Source organism: Chiloscyllium punctatum, chromosome 45 (assembly GCF_047496795.1).
Source record: "Chiloscyllium punctatum isolate Juve2018m chromosome 45, sChiPun1.3, whole genome shotgun sequence".
Taxonomy (NCBI): Eukaryota; Metazoa; Chordata; class Chondrichthyes; order Orectolobiformes; family Hemiscylliidae; genus Chiloscyllium; species Chiloscyllium punctatum.
Window position 1 is genome coordinate 53,797,628 of NC_092783.1, and position 22,308 is coordinate 53,819,935.

The 22,308-nt window shown below is 41.7% G+C and overlaps 1 protein-coding gene across 1 annotated transcript in view; it reads right to left on the minus strand.

Annotated features, from left to right (window-relative positions):
- The window catches only part of LOC140467437 (guanine nucleotide-binding protein G(t) subunit alpha-2), a 66,518-nt gene that overhangs the window by 10,177 nt on the left and 34,033 nt on the right, over positions 1 to 22,308 (minus strand). The window contains exons 4-6 of the mRNA XM_072563789.1: positions 20,436 to 20,593; positions 9,629 to 9,757; positions 8,139 to 8,268 (exon numbers count right to left, since the gene is read on the minus strand). Of these exons, the coding sequence (XP_072419890.1) occupies positions 8,139 to 8,268; positions 9,629 to 9,757; positions 20,436 to 20,593 (417 nt within the window). The remainder of the gene's footprint in view (positions 1 to 8,138; positions 8,269 to 9,628; positions 9,758 to 20,435; positions 20,594 to 22,308) is intronic.

Here is a 22,308-nt window from a genome sequence, read left to right on the forward strand (position 1 = left end):
TAAATGCCAGCATTGCATTTGCTTTCCTAACTAATGACTCAACCTGCAAGTTTACCTTGAGAGAATCCTAGACTTGAACTCCCAAGTCTCTTTGTACTTCACACTTCTGAATTTTCTCCCCATTTAGAAAATAGTTTATGCCTTGATTCTTCCTACCAAAGTGCATGACCTCACACTCTCCTACATTGTACTCCATCTGACACGTCTTCTCCCATTCCCTTAAACTGTCCAAATCCTTCTGTAGGTTGCCTCACAATGCTAATAGTGAGGGAATTCAGGGATTTTCACAGCAACAGTGAAGGAACACCGAAACACTTCCAAATCAGGATGGTGAGAAGTTTGAAGGGGACCGTGCAGGTGGTGGTGTCGTCATGTATCTGCTGTCCTTGTCCTTGTAGATGGAAGTGGTCATAGGTTTGGAAGATGCTGTCTAAGGATCTTTGGTGAATTTCCAAGTTGATCATTTGACGGTAAACACTGCTGCTACTGAGTATCAATGGTGGACGAAGTGAATGTTTCTGTATGTGGAACCAATCAAGTGGGCTGTTTTGTCCTGGATGATGTCAAGCTTCTGGAGTTTTGTTGGAACCATGCTTATCTAGATAAGTGGGAGTAGTTCATCACACCCCTGACTTGTGCCTTGTAAGTAGTGGACAGTCTTTGCGGAGTCAGGAGGTCAGTTACTTGCTGCAGTATTCTGAGACTCTGACCTGCTCTTGTAGCCACTGTGTGTGTGTGTATGTGTGTTTTTTTACATATGTTGGAGTTGAGTTTCTAGTCAATGATAATGCCCCTGGACATTGATAGTGGGGAATTTAATGATGATAACACCATTGAATGTCAAGAGTGGTTATTTTGTCTCTTTTTGGAGATGGATGTTGTCTGGCATTTGCATGGTGCCAACTTTACGTTCCATTTGTCAGCCCAAACCTGGATATTGCCCAGGTGTTGTTGCATTCGAATATGGACTGCTTCAGTATCTGAGGAGTCACAAATGGTGCAGAACATTGTGTGAACATTGGTGAGCATCCCCACTTCTGACTTTATAACGGACAGAATGTCATTGATGAAGCAGATGAAGATGGTTGGATCTAGGACTCTACCCTGAGCCACTCCTGAAGAAATATCCTGGAGCTGAGATGACTGAACTCCAACAATCACAACCATCTCCCTGTGTGCCAGATATCATTCAAACCAAGGGACAATTTGCCCACTGATTCCAGTTTTACTAAGGCTCCTTAATGTCACACTTAGTCGAATGCAGCCTTGATGTCACTCTCACCTTCCCACTGAAATTCAAATCTTTTGTCCATGTTTGAACCAAGGCTGTAATGGGAGCAGGAGCTGAGTGGCCCTGGTGGAACCCAAAAAGGGCATCAGTGAGCAGGTTATTGCTCGGCAGGTGCTGCTTGATAGCACTGTTGATGAATACTTTCCATCGCTTTATTGATGGTCAAGAGTAGACTGGGAAATTTTCCTGGACAGTTTTCTGTATCGTCAGGTAAATGCCTGTGCTATAGCTGTGCTGAAACAGCTTTGCTAGGGGACACAGCAAGATTTGGAGCACAAGTCTTCAATATTATTGCCGGAATGTTGCATATCCTTTGTAGTTTCCAGTGCCTCCAACCGTTTCTTGATATCACATGGAGTGAATCCAATTGGCATCTTTGATGCTGGGGATCAATGGATGAAGGTTAGCCAAGTTCCTTGCTGACTCCTGTATGAAATCAAGAATTCTTCAGGACCTTTGCCATGAGATAGGGTTTGGAATTCAGGAGTCAAAACACATGATAGGTCAAATGATTTGGATGTGAACATAAGAGGTACAGTTAGTAAATTTGCAGGTGACACCAAAATTGTAGGTGTAGTGGACAGTGAAGAAGGTTACCTCAGAGTACAACAGGATCTTGGTCAGATGGGCCAGTAGTCTGACGAGTGCAGACGGAGTTTAATTTAGTTAAATGTGAGGTGCTGCATTTTGAAAAAGCAAGTCAGAGCAGGACTTCTACACTTAATGGTAAGATCCTAGGAAATGTTGCTGAACAAAGAGACCTCGGAGTACAGGTTCAGAGTTCCTTGACAGTAGAATCGCAGGTAGATAGGATAGTGAAGAAGGTGTTTGGTATGCTTTCCTTTACTAGTCAGAATATTGAGTACAGGAGTTGGGATGTCATTTTGCAGCTATATAGGATGTTGGTTTGGTCAGTTTTGTCAGATTGCATGCAATTCTGGTCTCCTTCCTAATGGAAGGATGTTGTGAAACTTGAAAGGGTTCATGAAAGATCTACAAGGGTGTAGCCAGGGTTGGAGGACTTGAGCTATAAGGAGACAGTCAATAAGATGGGTCTGTTTTCCCTGGAGTGTCAGAGGCTGAGGGGTGACCTTATAGAGGTTTATAAAATCATGAGGGGCATGGATAGGATAAACAGACAAGGTATTTTCCCTGGGTTGGGGAGTCCAGAACTAAAGTTGGATTGAAGTTTCTGTTTCTGTGCTGTCTCTCTCTCTGCCTCTATGATTCTTTTAAGAATTAATAGGCAGGGAAACTCGAGGTGAGGGAGTTTAACATAGATATCATTTGGATTAATTGTTGCTTAGGGTATTGAAGGAAGACAGCTCTTTCTGCAATGTAAAGGTAATGATTATTATCTACTTGACAGTCAATGACATTACCATTGTTGAGTCCTCACAGTATTAACATCCTGAGAATTACCATTGACCAGAAATAGAACTGGACCAGCCATGAAAGTACTGTGGCTATAAGAGCTGCCAGAGGTTAAGAGCTCTTAAGCTCAGTAACTCACCCTCCATTTCCCCACGTGCCTGAGTGCATGCAGCTTTGAATTAATTCACAAAACAGCATGTTTGAATGGGACGGCATTCACTTCCTTCAACACTCACTCCCTTCATCACTGACACATGTTGGCAGCAGTTTGCACCCATTTACAAGGTGCACTAAAATAAGCTACTGAGGCTTCTTTGAGAGCCCCTGCAAAACCTATGACCTATGTGATGGAGAAGAACAAAGGCAGCAGATGCATGGGAGCACCACTCCTTGCAAGTGTCCCCCCAAGTCACACACAACCTGACTTAGACCTTTATTGCCATTCCTTCTTTCTCACTGCCTCATTCACGTCAAACTCTCTCCCTTACACCAAATGGACAGCAGTAGTTCAAGATGGCAGCCCTGCACCACTTCCTCAAGAGCAATTAGGAGTGTCCTGGCTTAGCCAGTAACACCCACATCCCGTGACACTTTCAAAAGATACTCCCCAGACAACAGAGAAGGTAGAGTCTGAATCATAACAGGAAAATCAGTTCCCCATTAATCACACAATTTCTCCTCCATTTCTGCATTAGGTACTCTGTGGTTTTAATTCTCATGGATTTGCTGCTAATTACTAAAAGTATCTTCTTTGAGTTGAATACACCTGCAATCCAACGTAAAGATGTCTTCTACGTGTAATTTGACTTTGACATCAACAACTTTACTGGGACCCAATTTGCCTCAAATTAGATGAAGTCTCCAAATGACAGAGAGGTGCAGCAACAACAACTTGCATTTGTATCATGTCTTTAAAGTCCTTCGGGGAAAAGTAAATTGAACAAAATGAAACATGAGCCATATAAGGAGATATACAACAGGTGAAAACAGTTCAATCAAACTTTAAAGGAATGTCTTGGGGAGGAGGCAGAGAAATGGGAGGTTTGGGAATGAGAGAGGCTTTGAATTGCTGAATGTGGGACCCAGGCAACTGAAAGCTGTGCAGCCAACAATAAAATAATAACAATAATTGGGGATTGAGAGCTAGTTTGGGAGCTTTGCCACCAGGAGGAAAGGGAATTCTGAACATATGTGTGAGTCAGTTCTCTCAAGGTAAGTCAAATAAAAACAAAATTTGCTGGAGAAATTCTGGCAGCATCGATGGAGAGAGAAACAGAGTTAACGTTTGGAGTCCAGTGACTCTTTTTCAGAACTCAAAGAAGAATGATGAGTGGACTTGAACAGTTAACTCTACTTTCTCTCCACCGATGCTGCCAGACCAGCTGAATCTCTCCAGCAATTTTTGTGTTTGTTTCTTTCAGTAGTTTGCATTTCATCGTTCTTCAATTTATTCTCCTAATATGAGATTCATTATTCACCAGGAAATTCCTCGGAATGTTAATTATTCATCAGTGGTGTAGGTCACGAACTGAGATGAAGCTTTCCACAGATGTTTAATCAAAATTCAAATAATACATGTTGGACCAGCTTTTAATAGAACATTAATTTGCAATTTGACATGAAAGCAATTTCTGCCAAGCCAAAAAAGTACAGATATTAAATGCCTGAATGCATGTTGCTGTCATTGAATATTCCTCATGCTTTGTTTTTGTGCCTGTCACATTTATTTTGAGTAAGTTTTCTTAATAACTGCTCAGTAATCAGCAGGGCCAATTTTATGAGACATCTGTCCTTGGTACATCAGATCCTACAATGGCTTTTACCTACACTGAAATTTAGCACAGTGACAGAGTGATTATAATTTGATTGAATGTTTGATGGAGTAAAATAAACTCTGAATTAATCCTTGCACATTCTACTCACAGTTCTTCCAGATGAAGCTCAAACAATTAACACGGCAATGATTGTACCTGAGACATAGATGCTTCATGACTTTGCACCGAATGAACCTGAGATATAGCCATTTATTTGACATTGCATTACATTAAATTCAGCACATTTCAGTCATAGGCAGAAAGGCACTAATGAAAATAGCTCAGGACCCGCTTTGAACTGACACCACTCAATTAGTATCCACTTTGGTCTCACTGAACCTCATCTCATTCAATTCATGTCTATACTCGAGTAATAGTCAACCTCATGTAAAAGAATTAAAATTAGAGTGGTGCTGGAAAAGCACAGCAGGTCAGGCAGCATCCAAGGAACAGGGAGCTGCCTGACCTGCTGTGCTTTTCGAGCACCACTCTAATCCAGACTCGGGTTTCCAGCATCTGCAGTCCTTGATTTTACCTAGCTGATCTCATGTAAAAGTCAGTCACCTCCCACCCCCCACCCACTCCCCATTTTTGGCCAAAAAATCTGGAATTTTCCATATATCTCATGTAAAAGTCGACCCTAGGTCTTCACAGATAACAGATCAACATTTGTGAGTCAAGGTATTATCCCGTACATAAATGTTACAATGACAAAATGAAGTTTTTTTGTGCTATTACATGGTTTGATGTCCAATTCACACCAATTCAATACAAAAGAGTCAGGTGAGGTTTTGAAATTTCTTCATCATTTTGTGTAAAAATGCCCTCCAGAAAAAAAACAAAGAATATATAGCAATGTTTAAACTGCAAGTTGCGGAGAAGACAAATAACTTTGTAGCAGCAAAAGATTTTTGTGTTTCGGAGAAACTTTTGAGAGACTGGAGAAAGATATGGAACCAACTTTAGACATTGCCAAAACGAGAGTCTGCCAACAGAGATAAACCTAGCAAGTGGCCACAATTGAAAATAGCAGTTGACAATTGTCACAATGGAAAATGTGTTAAGTCATGAAGCCATCTGAGTCCATGCACAAAAAGAATCAAAGAAGGATGGAATTTCGGATTTTAAGACGTGCTGGATGGGGCACAAGTTTCATGAGAAGTTTCATAAAACTTCTTAGTACTTTGGCAGAGAACTAAGATTACACAAAAGCTGCCTGCTCAAACAGAAGATAAGATATTACAGTTTCACCAGTTTGTAATCAAAAATCAGCAGAAGGAAGGCTACAAGTTATCTTGCACTGGAAACATGGATGAAATGCTTATTACTCTAGACATACTAGAGAATCCAACTGTGAACCAAAAGGCAAAAAAAAACAGTATTGGTGAGAACCACTGGCCATGAGAAAAGTAGGTTTGCTTTAGTTCTTTCTTGCAAGGCTGATGGCACTAAGTTAAAATCAATGGCTGTTTTTAAGAGAAAAGCTTTGCCAAAGGAGAAATTTCAAAAGGAATTGTTGTCCATATACATCCACAAAGCTGGATGGGTGAAAGTGGGCGTAGAAAATGGATAAAGGAAGTTTGGAACTTACAACTTGGAGGACTACACAAGGAAAAGTTTGCTCGTCTGGAACAAGTTTAGATCACATCGAGTGAAGAATGTTATTGCTAACATCGGATCAAATAACAGCAGCGTAGCTATAATTCCCTGCAGACTTCCAAGTATTTTGCAACCAACAGATGTTGGTATTGATAAACCATTTAAGGATATGATGAGAATGAAGTGGAACAACTGGATGCATGATGGAGAAAAAAACATAACAAATGGAGGCAGTATGTGACTTCCATCACTGCCATGGTCTGTGAATGGATCGTTAATTCATGAAAGGAAATAGAAGCTGACACTATTTTCAAACCATTCGTGAAATGTGGAATTTCAAATGCATTGGACAGTACAGAAGACGATTATCTATGGATAACATAGATGAAGAAGAAGAAGTGGATGATGTGCTGCGTCTAACTACAGACAGTGAAGATGAAGAGGATCCATATGAAGATATCATTCTTCCTGATGATTATGAAGCTTTGACCAGTGCTGAAGATGTTGAACAGTGTGATTTTGCAGGATTTAAATGAACTTTTGTACCTGATGTTTAATTTAAGATGTAACATATACCAGTAATTGTGATTTAAAGCCATATTATACTTGTATTTCATTTTTTGTATATATAAATAGAAGCTTACCACTGTTTTTTTGTTTCTGTTTTCTTTATCCTGTGATTACCATAATTTGTTGTGTTTTTTTTTTCCTTTATTTGTTTAGAGATCAATTGGGCTTCTGCGAATGATATGGTATGAATTTTATCAGGCATGAATTTCAGCCCCTCAAAAGTAGTATCCATGTAATAGTTGACCCCATAAATTTAACCTTAAAAAGTAGTCTGAAAAATTGGATTATTATGTGGTACATTCTCTAGAAAATGCATGTCCTTGCAAATATATCCACTCTTGTGCTTCAATATGCTGTCATTTGTTAAAAGGATCTGAATTTTAGAATCTTATAGCATAGAAAGTGGCTATAGCCTTTTGTATTCTCTTGCGAGGTGTGGGTGTTGCTGACTGACAGAATTTATTGCCTGTCCCCAGTTGCCCTTGAGAAGGTGGTATTGAGATGCCTTCTTGAACTGCTGCAGTCCATGTATTGTAGGTTGACATAAAATGCCCTTCGGGAAGGAATTCCAGGATTTTGATCCAGTGACAGTGAAGGAACAGTGATATATTTCCAAGTCAGGATGGGGAGTGGCTTGGAGAGGAACCTGCAGGTCGTGGTGTTCCCATGTATCTACTGCACATGTCCTTCAGGGTGGAGGTTCTCGTGGATTTGGAAGTCCTGTCTAAGGAACATTGGTGAATTTCCACAGTGCATCTTATAGGTAGTACACACTGCTGCTCCTGAGCATTGGTGATGGAGGGAGTGGATGCTTGTGGATGCTGTGTCAGTCAAGTGGGCTGCTTTGTCCTGGATGGTGTCAAGCTTCTGAATGTTGTTGGAGCTGCACCCATCCAGGCAAGTGGGGAGTATTCCATCACACTCCCGACTTGTAGATTTTGGATAGTGACCAGATTTTGGGGTAAGAAGGTGAGTTATTCACTGCAATATTCCTAGCCTCTGGCTTGTTGTCATTATATTTATACAGCAAGTTCAGGTCAGTTTCTGCTGAATCATAGCCATGAATGTTCATAGTGGGGGGATTCAATGATGATAACACCATTGAATATCAAAGGATGGTGTTTAGATTGTCTTTAATTGGAGATGCCTTGCAATTGTGTGATGCGAATGTTACTTATTACTTGTCAGTCCAAGTCTGAGTATTATCCAGGTCTTGTTGTATTTGAGCATGGACTACATCAGTATCTGAGGAGTCATGAATGGTGCTGAGCATTGTAATATCTTGGCAAACGTCCCCATTTCTGACCTTCTGATGGAAGAAAGATATTTTGCCAGTTCTTTTGCCCAATAATTTCACCTGAGACTTCTCGGCTTCTCTTATGAGGATTTCAAAATGTTAGGGTACTACACGAGAGATTTTAAATCCTCCTATTTTTGTTTTAAAATATCCCATGGGATTGATTTTGTGAATACACAATTAAATTACATACCACTTCATCGTCCTCGACCAGCACCATGTCATATGCACTAAGAGCACCACAGAAAATAATGCAGGTAACTCCTTCAAAACAATGGATCCACTTCTTCCGCTCTGACCTCTGTCCACCAACATCGAACATTCTGAGGTTTGAGCAGAAATTAATACATTAGCTGCTTCACCGTTTTAAGAACCTAAGAAGGAATGTCACTTCATAATTGTGCTGAACCTGCAAGGAATTGAACCCGCAGAATGGAAATGTACTTTTTTGATATTATCCAGCAAAATATTTTGTTTCAGTTAAAGTACAGACTCATTGTGTTGTGGAAGCTTGCCATTCAGCCCATCAAATCCACACTAATCCTCCAAAACGCAAGCCACCTTATTCATGTAACCCGACATTTCCCATGGCTAATTCACCTAGCCTGCACATTCCTGGAAACTATGGGCAATTTAGCATGGCCAATCCACCTAACCTGTACATCTGTGGACTGTGGGAGGAAACCAGAGGGCCTGGTAGAAATCCACGCAGGCACAGGGAGAATGTATGGAACTTACATGGACAGTCCATGATTGGAATCGAATCCAAGTCCACAGTGCTCTGAGGTGGCAGTGCTAACCTCTAAGCCACCATGCTGCCTTTGTAGTTGTTTATTTTTCTTAAACTTTAATTGGATGTTTTGAATAAAAGAAAACTTTTGGCCCATTTGTTGGGATCCTTGTCAAATGCTAGGCTTTAGTGAGACAGTAGGTCAGATGTTAGCCATTAGATGTTCTCATTTGGGACCTTGGCATCAACCCAGTCCAGATTGATGAGACTGATGTCTTTTACACTCGCCATTAGGGCCTTCGGTGAAATTGTTTTGGTTATATCAGTTTGGTACCTAAATGAGTCTGAACTTAGTAGCATCCTCATTGACAATCACATTCAGAAGGGGCCATAGAATGGTCAATATGAAAAGGATCAAATCAAGTGTTTGTCTCGTTTAACCTGAGGCTTGTTGGACATCAGTTAGGGGGAGGTTTACTGTGTTACTGTGTTACAGCAGGCATGGGGTTGCTTACTGCTAGCGCGAGGTTCCAGCTGCAGATACATTTCAATTCTCTGGCACTAACACCCTTCAACTTGATGAAAATAAATTGTTTTTAAAGTGTACATCTTGTACAGCTATGCCGACAATGAACCCCATAGGCTTTCAAGATTCACGCCATCCAAAAATATTTTATAAAGTGTAAGTCTAACTTTGTGTTTAAATTAAATACACAGAGCAAGGAGAGTTATGCAAATAATTCTAATTTCTGAAATTTTTTACAAAATCCTGCAAATTTAGGAAGCCATAAGACATGAAACAATGAGCCACAGTAGAACACTTACTCAATAAAGGTCTCAGTTGATTCATTGAGTCTGGGCAACATTGTTAGGTGGGCATGGTACTACAACTCACAATTGTAATCACATTACAGGAGATGTAGACTAAATTCCAAAACAATGCAGCTGTTTACCTGAAGTGCAGGTCCTGACAGGAAAACTGTTCTTCAATAATACCTGTGGTCTTAACTCTGGATCTCAAGACATCTTGCTCATTTGGAACGTAACCAGCAGCAGTGATTCTGTCCAGGTTATTCAAATAGCTGACAGAGAGAACAGAATCACATTCCTATACAATCTCGATTCATAACTGCTCACTGTATAGTTAAAACCAAATGCCGTAATAATAATCAAATAAAGCCAAATTACAGCAGACGTTGGAAAACTGAAACAAACACAAACAATGTTGGAGAAACTCAACAGGTCGGGCAGCATGTACGGAGAGAAAACAGTTAATATTTCAAACTGGTATGACTTCTTCAGAGATGCTGTTAGGCCTGCTGAGACCCTATGTTTGCTCTAACAATACCACTCCTGATTCTGAAGGTGTAACAACTGGTGCAAAACCTGTTGAGAAATATCATCATCTTCTAATGCGATGGGGACTCAGTGTGATAGATTTCCGCTGATTTCAGTACATCACGTCCTGTAACCTGGTGGGCATGGGATATGACTAACAGAAGAGTTGGTTGTATTGCCTTACTCTTCTACATCCTATGCTTTTATGTCACTTTTTCATGAACGTTGACTGATGCTCAAAGGTCAACTGCATTGCAATGTCAGCATTCTTATCCGGAATCAGAAATCTGAACTTCAGTGGCTGGAGCACCTACTGTAGACTGACACTCCAGTGTTGCAGTGAAGCAGTACAGCTGCCAGCACTACCTTCTGGGTGAGAAGTCAAGTGCTATTCCATCTTTACAGGTTGATGTAAAATATACCTAACAAGAGGTTGGTCGTTCTGCTAGCATTCCTGCTAATGTCTACCCCTCAACTAGCATCAGAAAAGAAAAAGATTATCTGACTATTTATCTCACATTGCTGTTTGTGGAACCATATTGTGAACAAATTCACTGCAATATTTTCCTGTATCAGAGCAGTTACGCTGTTTCAGAAATACTTAAGTGGCTGTAAAGTGCTTTGGGACATCTTAAGGTTTATTTTAATTTACTTGTGGGGGATGGAGATTACTGGTTGGGCTAGCATTTATTGCCTGTCCCTTGTTGCCCTTGAGAAGGTGTGATGAGGTACCTACTTAAATGACTGAAGTCCACATGTTTCAGGTAAGGCCCACAATATCCTGATTGAGGGAATTCCAGGATTTTCGCCCAGCGACCGCACAGGAACAGAGGAACGGGATGGTGAGTTGTTTGGAAAGGAACTTAAAGTTGGTGATGTTCCCATGCATCTGCTGCCCTTGTTCCTCTAAATGGAAGTAGTTGTGTGTTTGGAAGGTGCTGTCTAAAGACTTTCAGTGAATTTCTGCAGTGTATCTTGTAGATGGTACACACTGCTGCTGAATGTCAATGGTGGAGGGAGTGGATGTTTGTGCCAACCAAGCGGGCTGCTTTGTCCTGGATGATGTCAAGCTGCTGGAGTATTGCTGGAGCTGCCCACTTTCAGACAAGTGGGAGTATTCTATCACACTTCTGACTTGTGCCCTGTAGATAATGGACATACTTTAGGTAATGAAACATAGTATGGAAATCAATGTTCTTTCTTAATGCACAATAACCTATTTTAATTCTCTGACAGAATGAATTTTCCCAAAGCACAGAAATGTAAAACACCTCCAGATTGGGAATTGAAACTAATTATCTTTTAAGTCAACATCATTCAAAAGTGATTATATTACTACTACCAGCATGTGAGTGAACTATTGTGAAAAAAAAATTGTTAAAATTTAAAAAGGTGAACAATTAGAAGTAATTTAAAGGAAGTGATTAAACCTGAGCTCATTAGAGTATATACATTATCCTCTAGTGAGTTATATCAGCACAAGAGGATGATTCCAGATATTACATATAGGGGAGAGCATGATTAGTTGAACCAAGATCAGGAGGATACTTCAATGTAAAAACAAAAATGTTTTTAAAGTTAAGAAGAATATTGACAAAATTAATCTACATTTGTAACTATGTTGAAGGTTTCCAAAACCATGTGACGTATGTTAAAATAAAAAAGTACGAATTAGACACAGCAGTCAAAAAGAATGTTTTCAAAGAAGAAAGTAGTTGCAAATTCAGTTTCCAGGAAGGCAATTGAAGGAGATAGTTTTAATTATGTTCATGAATAATCAGATATATTGAAGAATCAGAAGGGATTGAAAGACTGAAGGAGGTGGCTAATACCACTCTTTAATGAAAAAGGGCCTGGTGCTTTTGTGCTGAATGTCATTTTCCAGATCACGAAATAAATGTATTCATCAAACTTCTCAAAGGCAATTAGAGCTGGGCAATAATTGAAGCTTAACCAGTGATGTCCACATCTCATGAGCGAGCAATAAAAACTTATGATTCCACAGTTAAACGTAATAACAGGTGCTAAAAACAAAGGGAATCATTCCACTTAAGCAAAGATCTTATAACTTTAAGACATAAATTTGAGAGAAAAGGTTAAATTCACAAGAAAAAGTCACATTGAGTACAATAACACTAACTGGCAGTCTATTTCCTACTCTGACGTGAGAACATCCTCAATACCGTTACAGTGTAAAAAGGAAACCACATGGGTTCCGACTATGAAATGATGTTTGCACAACTCATGCTCAATTAAACCTTATGTACTTACAACATCGTCCCTTGGGTGCTATGCATTTGGGTTCACTTGCTAAAGTAAGCAACGCCTAAGTGCGCATTACAGCTAACCACTATTAGGAGAGGTGTTGTACTTCACACATTCAGCTGTGCTACTATCAAAAGTCATTATGATCAGTGACCTGATCCTGCCACTATAGAATAAAAAACTTAGTCTGAAAAGAATTTCCAAAACAATGCCAATCGACTTTCAAAAGCTGATTGGAGGCAGATGTTCGCAGGTAAAGGGACGGCTGGGAAATGGGAAGCCTTCAGAAATGAGATAACAAGAATCCAGAGAGAGTACATTCCTGTTAGGGTGAAAGGGAAGGCTGGTAGGTATAGGGAATGCTGGATGACTAAAGAAATTGAGGGTTTGGTTAAGAAAAAGAAGGAAGCATATGTCAGGTACAGACAGGATAGATCGAGTGAATCCTTAGAAGAGTATAAAGGAAGTAGGATTATACTTAAAAGGGAAATCAGGAGGGCAAAAAGGGGACATGAGATAGCTTTGGCAAATAGAATTAAGGAGAATCCAAAGGGTTTTTACAAATATATTAAGGACAAAAAGGGTAACTAGGGAGAGAATAGGGCCCCTCAAAGATCAGCAAGGCAGCCTTTGTGTGGATCCACAGAAAATGGGGGAGATACTAAATGAATATTTTGCATCAGTATTTATTGTGGAAAAGGAGATGGAAGATATAGACTGTAGGGAAATAGATGGTGACATCTTGCAAAATGTCCAGATTACAGAGGAGAAAGTGCTGGATGTCTTGAAATGGTTAAAGGTGGATAAATCCCCAGGACCTGATCAGATGCACCTGAGAACTCTGTGGGAAGCTAGAGAAGTGATTGCTGGGCCTCTTGCTGAGATATTTGTATCATCGATAGTCACAGGTGAGGTGCCGGAAGACTGGAGGTTTGAAAACGTGGTGCCACTGTTTAAGAAGGGTGGTAAGGACAAACCAGGGAACTATAAACCGGTGAGCCTGACCTCGGTGGTGGGCAAGTTGTTGGAGGGAATTCTGAGGGACAGGATGTACACGTATTTGGAAAGGCAAGGACTGATTCGGGATAGTCAACATTGTTTTGTGCGTGGGAAAGCATGTCTCACAAACTTGATCGAGTTTTTTGAAGAAGTAACAAACAAGATTGATGAGGGCAGAGAGGTAGATGTGATCTATATGGACTTCAGTAAGGCGTTGGACAAGGTTCCCCATGGGAGACTGATTAGCAAGGTTAGATCTCATGGAATACAGGGAGAACCAGCCATTTGGATACAGAACTGGCTGAAAGATAGAAGACAGAGGGTGGTGGTGGAGGGTTGTTTTTCAGACTGGAGGCCTGTGACCAGTGGAGTGCCACAAGGATCGGTGCTGGGCCCTCTACTTTTTGTCATTTACATAAATGATTTGGATGCGAGCATAAGAGGTACGGTTAGTAAGTTTGCAGGTGACACCAAAATCTAAGGTGTAGTGGACAGCGAAGAAGGTTACCTCAGATTACAACAGGATCTTGACCAGATGGGCCAATAGGCTAAGAAGTGGCAGATGGAGTTTAATTCAGATAAATGCGAGGTGCTGCATTTTGGGAAAGCAAATCTTAGCAGGACTTATACACTTAATGGTAAGGTCCTAGGGAATGTTGCTGAACAAAGAGACCTTGGAGTGCAGGTTCATAGCTCCTTGAAAGTAGAGTCGCAGGTAGATAGGATAGTGAAGAAGGTGTTTGGTATGCTTTCCTTTATTGGTCAGAGTATTGAGTACAGGAATTGGGAGGTCATGTTGTGGCTGTACAAGACACTGGTTAGGCCACTGTTGGAGTATTGCATGCAATTCTGGTCTCCTTCCTATCGGAAAGATGTTGTGAAACTTGAAAGGGTTCAGAAAAGATTTACAAGGATGTTGCCAGGGTTGGAGGATCTGAGCTACAGGGGAGGCTGAACAGGATGGGCCTGTTTTCCCTGGAACATCGGAGGCTGAGGGGTGACCTTATAGAGGTTTACAAAATTTTGAGGGGCATGGATAGGATAAATAGGCAAAGTCTTTTCCCTGGGGTTGGGAGTCCAGGACTCGAGGGCATAGGTTTAGGGTGAGAGTGGAAAGATATAAAAGAGACCTAAGGGGCAAGTTTTTCACGTAGAGGGTGCTACGTGTTTGGAATGAGCTGCCAGAGGATGTGGTGGAGGCTGGTAGAATTGCAACACTTAAGAGGCATTTGGATGGGTATATGAATAGGAAGGGTTTGGAGGGATATGGGCTGGGTGCTGGCAGGCGGGACTAGACTGGGTTGGGATATCTGGTCGGGTTGGACGAGTTGGACCGAAGAGTCTGTTTCCATGCTGTACATCTCTATGACTCTATGACTCTCTTTATGAAATGATGAATGAATACATTCTGTTGTCCTTCAGACATCTGAAATGCTTTACATTTATGTCTCAAATATAGATTTAGAAATGCTAAGTGTAATGTGGCTAATCAAAATGGTTCAGTCAGGTTGGATTCAACTTATTCCATACTATCCTGGCAAATCCAATGTACCTCCCAAAGTTGGGATCAGCTATGCCTTCCCAAGCAATTGAGTTTGTTTATAAGGCTGAGCTCTACCTCTTGCACAATCAGATAAAACGTACAATGTGAGAGTCCTCACAAACAAGGGGTAGGCCATTCAGCCCCTCAAGGTAAAAACAATGACTGCAGATGCTGGAAACCAGATTCTGGATTAGTGGTGTTGGAAGAGCACAGCAGTTCAGGCAGCATCCAAGGAGCTTCGAAATCGACGTTTCGGGCAAAAGCCCTTCTTCAGGTTCTGGATTAGTGGTGCTGGAAGCCTACTCCAACATTCTGTAAGACTACGCTGATCTGATTCTAACCTCAAATCCACATTCCTGGTGTAGTGATTGAAATGAAGTTAGCCAGATGGATCTCAGTGAGTATTAGTTCCCTGACTGGGGCTGTTAACTTGGGCCAATCATGGACCCTTGGCTGACAGATATAAACAGGATTCTCCTCACTCTCGGGACTGACTCTGAGCTAGCTGGTCACAGTCCATGTGTAAATAAACAGCAATTTGGTGATGGGATATTGGTCTCTGTGCAGTGATTTCACCTGGCCAGTCCAATTCAAGTATCTTGCTTAACAAGAACTCTGTGGGAAGTTAGGCAAGAGGACTGCTGGGTCCCTTGCTGAGATATTTGTATCATCGATAGTCACAGGTGAAGTGCAGGAAGACTGGAGGTTGGCTAACGTGGTACCTCTATTTAAGAAAGGTGGCAAGGAAAAGCCAGGGAACTATAGACCGACATTGGTGGTGGGCAAGTTGTTGGAGGGAATCCTGAGGGACAGGATTTACATGTATTTGGAAAGGCAAGGACTGATTATGGATAGTCACAATGGCTTTGTGCTTGGTGAAACATGTCTCAGGAATTTGATTCAGTTTTTCGAAGAAGTAACCAAGAGGATTGATGAGGGCAGCAAGGTAGACGTGATCTATATGGACTTCAGTAAGGTGTACAAAACGGCTCCACATGGGAGATTGGATAGCAAGGTTAGATCTCAAGGGATACAGGGACAACTATCCATATGGATACAGAACTGGCTAAAAGGTAGAAGACAGAGGTGGTGGTGGAGGGTTGCTTTTCAGACTGGAGGCCTGTGACCAGTGGAGTGTCACAAGGATTTGTGCTGGGTCCACTGCTTTTCATCATTTATATAAATTCTTTGGATATGAACATAGGAAGTATTATTAGTAAGTTTGCAGATGATACTAAAATTGGAGATGTAGTGGACAGCAAAGAAGGTTACCTCAGATTACAATGAGATCTTGATCAGATGGGCCAATGGGCTGAGGAGTGGCAGATGGAGTTTAATTTAGATAGATGTGAGATGCTGCATTTTGGAAAAGCAAACCAGAGCAGGACTTATACACTTAATGGTAAGGTCCTAGGGAGTGTTGCTGAACAAAGAGACCTTGGAGTTGGGAGGTCATGTTGCAGCTGTACAGGACATTGATTTTGCTGCTTTTGGAATATTGCATGCAATTCTGGTTTCCTTCCTTGAAATAGTTCAGAAAAGGTTTACAAGATTGTTGTCAGAGTTGGAGGGTTTGAGCTATAGGAATAAGCTGGGGCTGTTTTCCCTGGAGCATTGGAGGCTAAGGAGTGACGTTATAGAGGTTTATAAAATCATGAGGGGATAAGAAAACAAGGTCCAGAACTAGAAGGCATAGGTTTAGGTGAGAGGTGAAAGATATAAAAGGGACCTAAGGGGCAACTTTTTTAAGCAGAGGGTAGTGCATGTATTGAATGAGCTGCCAGAGGAAGTGGTGGACATGACCATAAGACCATAAGACATAGGAGTGGAAGTAAGGCCATTCGGCCCATCGAGTCCACTCCGCCATTCAATCATGGCTGATGCGCATTTCAGCTCCACTTGCCAGCGTTCTCCCCGTAGCCCTTAATTCCTCTAGACAACAAGAACCTATCAATCTCGGCCTTGAAGACATTTAGCGTCCCGGCTTCCACTGCATTCCGTGGCAATGAATTCCACAGGCCCACCACTCTCTGGCTGAAGAAATGTCTCCGCATTTCCGTTCTGAAATGACCCCCTCTAATTCTAAGGCTGTGTCCACGGGTCCTAGTCTCCTCGCCTAACAGAAACAATTTTCTAGCATCCACCTTTTCAAAGCCATGTATTATTTTGTACGTCTCTATTAGATCTCCCCTTAATCTTCTAAACTCCAACGAATACAATCCCAGTATCCTCAGCCGTTCCTCATATGCTAGACCTGTCATTCCAGGGATCATCCGTGTGAATCTCCGCTGGACACGTTCCAGTGCCAGTATGTCCTTCCTGAGGTGTGGGGACCAAAACTGGACACAGTACTCCAAATGGGGCCTAACCAGAGCTTTATAAAGTCTTAGTAGTACATCTCTGCTTTTATATTCCAACCCTCTTGAGATAAGAGACAACATTGCATTCGCTTTCTTAATCACAGACTCAACCTGCATGTTTACCTTTAGAGAATCCTCGACTAGCACTCCCAGATCCCTTTGTGCTTTGGCTTTATTAAGTTTCTCACCATTTAGAAAGTAGTCCATTCCTATATTCTTTTTGCCAAAGTGCAAGACCTCGCACTTGCTCACGTTAAATTCCATCAGCCATTTCCTGGACCACTCTCCCAACCTGTCTAGATCCTTCTGTAGCCTCCCCACTTCCTCAGTACTACCTGCCTGTCTACCTAACTTTGTATCATCGGCAAACTTCGCTAGAATGCCCCCGGTTCCCTCATCCAAATCATTAATATATAATGCGAACAGCTGTGGCCCCAGCACCGAACCCTGCGGGACACCGCTCGTCACCGGCTGCCATTCTGAAAAAGAACCTTTTATCCCAACTCTCTGCCTTCTGTTAGATAGCCAATCCTCAATCCATCCCAGCAGCTCACCTCGAACACCATGGGCCCTCACCTTGCTCAGCAGTCTCCCGTGTGGCACCTTATCAAAGGCCTTTTGAAAGTCCAGATAGACCACATCCACTGGGTTCCCCTGGTCTAACCTACTTGTTACCTCTTCAAAAAATTCCAACAGGTTTGTCAGGCATGACCTCCCTTTACTAAATCCATGTTGACTTGTTCTAATCAGACTCTGCTCTTCCAAGAATTTAGAAACCTCATCCTTAATGATGGATTCTAGAATTTTACCAACAACCGAGGTTAAGCTGATTGGCCTATAATTTTCCATCTTTTGCCTTGATCCTTTCTTGAACAAGGGGGTTACTACAGCCATCTTCCAATCGTCCGGGACCTTTCCTGACTCCAGTGACTCTTGAAAGATCTCAACCAATGCCTCTGCTATTTCCTCAGCAACCTCTCTCAGAACTCTAGGGTGTATCCCATCGGGGCCAGGAGATTTATCAATTTTAAGACTTTTTAACTTTTCTAGCACTATCTCTTTCGTAATGGCAACCATACTCAACTCAGCCCCGTGACACCCTTTAATTTTTGGGATATTACTCCTGTCTTCCACTGTGAAAACTGACGCAAAGTACTTGTTAAGTTCTCCTGCTATTTCCTTATCTCCCATCACTAGGCTCCCTGCATCAGTTTGAAGTGGCCCAATGTCTACTTTTGCCTGTCGTTTGTTTCTTATGTACTGAAAGAAACTTTTACTATTATTTCTAATATTACTGGCTAGCCTACCTTCATATTCGATCCTCTCATTTCTTATTACACTCTTTGTTATCCTCTGTTCTTAGCCACTTTATAGGATCTCTCTTTTTCTTTAACACATTTCCTGACTTCCTTTGTCAGCCAAGGTTGTCTAATCCCTCCCCGGTTAATCTTTCTTTTCTTGGGAATGAACCTCTGTACAGTGTCCTCAATTATACCTACAAACTCCTGCCATTTTTGCTCTAGTGTCTTCCCGGTTAGCCTCTGCTTCCAGTCTATTTTAGTCAGTTCCTCTCTCATGCCCTCATAATTACCTTTATTCAACTGTAACACCATTACATCAGATTTCGCCTTCTCCCTTTCAAACTCCAGACTGAACTCTACCATATTATGGTCGCTACTTCCTAAGGGTTCCCTTACTTTAAGATCTTTTATAGAGTCTGGTTCATTGCAAAGCACTAGGTCCAGAATAGCCTGCTCTCTTGTGGGCTCCATGACTAGCTGTTCCAAAAAGCCATCCTGTAAGCATTCCATGAATTCCCTTTCTTTAGATCCACTAGCAACATTATTTACCCAGTCCACCTGCATATTGAAGTCACCCATGATCAATGTAACCTTGCCTTTCTGACATGCCTTCTCTATTTCCCGGTACATGTTGCGTCCCTGGTCCTGACCACTGTTAGGAGGTCTGTACACAACTCCAATTATGGTTTTTTTGCCTTTGTGGTTCCTCAATTCCACCCACACAGACTCCACATCATCCGACGCTATGTCATTCAATACCATAGATTTAATTTTGTTCTTAACTAACAAGGCAACTCCACCCCCTCTGCCCACCTCTCTGTCTTTTCGATAAGTCGAAAAACCATGGAGGTTTAACTGCCAGTCCTGACCCCCCTGTAACCAAGTCTCTGTGATGCCTACTACATCATAATCATTCACTATTATCTGTGCCATTAATTCATCGGCTTTGTTATGAATGCTACGAGCATTCAGGTAAAGTGCCTTAATGCTAACTTCCTTATTAGAGATGTTGTAAGTCATATGTCCTAAGTTATCCTTGCTTTTTTCTGCATTCTCAGTCTGCCTCAATTTTAAATCCGCCTGGAAACATGCTATCCTGCTGCTTATCTTTCCATTTACCTCCATACTCCCTGTTGCTTTCACTTTCCCTTCCCCCCAACTCAGAAGTTTAAAGTCCTACTGACCACCCTATTTATCCTCTTCGCCAGAACATTGGTACCTGATCGGTTCAGGTGGAGACCGTCCCAACGGTACAGATCCCCCCTGTTCCAAAACTGATGCCAGTGCCCCATGAAGTGGAATCCCTCTTTCCCACACCAATCCCTTAGCCACGTGTTTACTTGCCTAATTTTCTTGTCCCTATGCCAATTGGCACGTGGTATAATTACAGCATTTATAAGGCATCTGGATGGGTATATGAATAAGAAGGGTTTAAAGGAATTTGAGCCAAGTGCTGGCAAATGCGACTAGATTAGGTTAGGATATCTGGTCGGCATGGACGAGTTGGACCAAAGGGTCTGTTTTCGTGCTGTACATCTCTATGACTCTATGAGTCTAAGAACCTATCCACCTCTGACTTTAAAAATATTCAAATACTCTCCTTCCACTCCCTTTGCACAAATAGTTTCGAAGTTTAGTTCCCTCTGATGGAGAAAGAAACTACATAACCTTTGTTTTCAATATGTGGCCCTGATGTTTAAACAGTAACCCTTAGTTCTACATTCTCCCATAACAGGAAACAGCCTCTCTATGTCTGTTACTACTTGTCATGGAAAAGCAAAAGCCAATTTTGAGTTGTGTACAGCTGAGGTACTGGGCCATTAGCTGTTCCAGTAAGAACGGAAGGGTAAGGCATCGCCAATTGCTTCCTGATGAATTCACAGTTATCCATTCTGAGTAAATTCCTGTTACAATGTAAGAAAAAGAAAACATTTGCCATTGTGTTGGGACATACTAGGAGGCCGAGTCATTGAGCTGATACTCAGCTGCCCTCTCGAAACAGGCCTGCACTCCAGAGTCTGTCCACAACTTCTTTATAACATCCACCAGTTCCTTCGGCATGGTTCCCTCTTCAACAGAATCCACAAGATTAAAAAGCTGCCTCCCAGCTTCCTGCCAACAAAAACGAGAACAACATCATGAGTTAGAAAATTGGAGAACGTAAATGACCATTCCCAGCTCAAGAGTCTCAGTGGTAATGTCCCTATCTCTGAGCCAGGAGACCGGGGTTCAAGTCCATGCTGCTCCAGAAATGTGTAATTACATCTCTAAACAGGTTCATTCAAAACAAAAATGTATCATTCCCAACGCTGTTGATATCCAGAAGTATCATTTATTGTAAGATGGTCCTTTCCAACCTGAAGTCATTAACATGCCTTTTAGTTACGCAAACAAAACACAGGCCACTTCACTGTCTAAACTGGCCCTTGCGAACAGAGGAATTCACCACTGACTACTTGAGAGAAAATATAGCCAGAGGCTTTTCCAGCACTGTAGTTGCTAAGAATCCTCAATCTTATTTGAACCCTCAAATTGAAGACATGCCCTTTGGGGTCTGTGCTCAGTTCCATTGTGTGCAGTGTTTCTTAATTCTTTGGAGTTTCTTATAACTAGGACTAGTCAATATGAATGTGGAATAGAATCATAGAACTTTACAGTCTACATTCAGCCCATCGTGTCTGTACCGGCTTCAGAAAGAGTTACAAATTCAATATGTGTCAACATTATAAGAAAGTGGTTGCATGCTAATTGTCACTATTGATCTATTAGGATTGTGTGTATTTGGACCACGTTCAGCATTATCCAGTCAGACATTAAGCTTAAGTGCTGTGGTAACATTCCAAAGCTAGCACCTGCATGAAATTTAAGTGTATCCTGTCCAGTGCTAAGATATTCAGAAACAGATTGGAAAGGTAGAGCCAGAATGTGCATTTTCTTCCACACAATGCCGAAAAGAGTGACTGGGGAAATCAGAGCAGTGTACTTTCTGACTGTGAGAGTTGAGGCACGAACACACAGACTGGGATTTTTCCCTTCCTGAAAAGCACTGGGAAAATAATGGGAAATACGATAAGTGGGATACCCACCCTTTTCCCATCACCTTAGCAATTAATGTCTGGATGGAAAGGCCCATAGTTGGCTAAAACACCCTGGCACAGGTTAATGACTATTTAGGGCCTCATCAGACTTGCACTGCATTTAGTTCAGGTCCAGGCAGGGTGAGGAAGAACTAAATGAGAAACATGTGTGGGTAGGCTATCTGTTTATAGTTAGGGAGTCCCTCAATTTGTACCAATTTAAGAGAAGTAGTTAGCATTGTAGTAATGTCACTGGACTAATAACCAGAATCTCAGACTAATGCACTAGGAATGTAAGATCAGATCCCACCCTGCTAGATGGTGAAATTTGTATTTAATAAAAGTCTGGAATTAAACACTAGCTTAATGCAGACCACTGCTGATTGCCGTAAAAACCAATCTAACTAATGTCCTATTCTGCTGAGTTTACCTGGTCTAACCTACATGTGATTCCACAACTACAACAATGTATTTGACTCTTAAATGCCCTCTGAAGTGGCCTGGTAAGCCTTTCAGTTCCCGGGTAATAAATGCGATTAAAGTGAATTAAAGAAAAAAACAGCAACACTGTCTAGAGGAGGTTGGAGAGCCATCCGTACACCCTTGCTTTGGACGCCTACACCAACCTTAACTTGAAACCCAAAACTACTCCCAAACCAAGCTTTCACATCTCTGGTCCCCCATCTGAGGCTCCAGGGGGTCATGTCCCAGTTGCAGACATGGTCTCAATGTGCTGAAGTCTGGATGTGT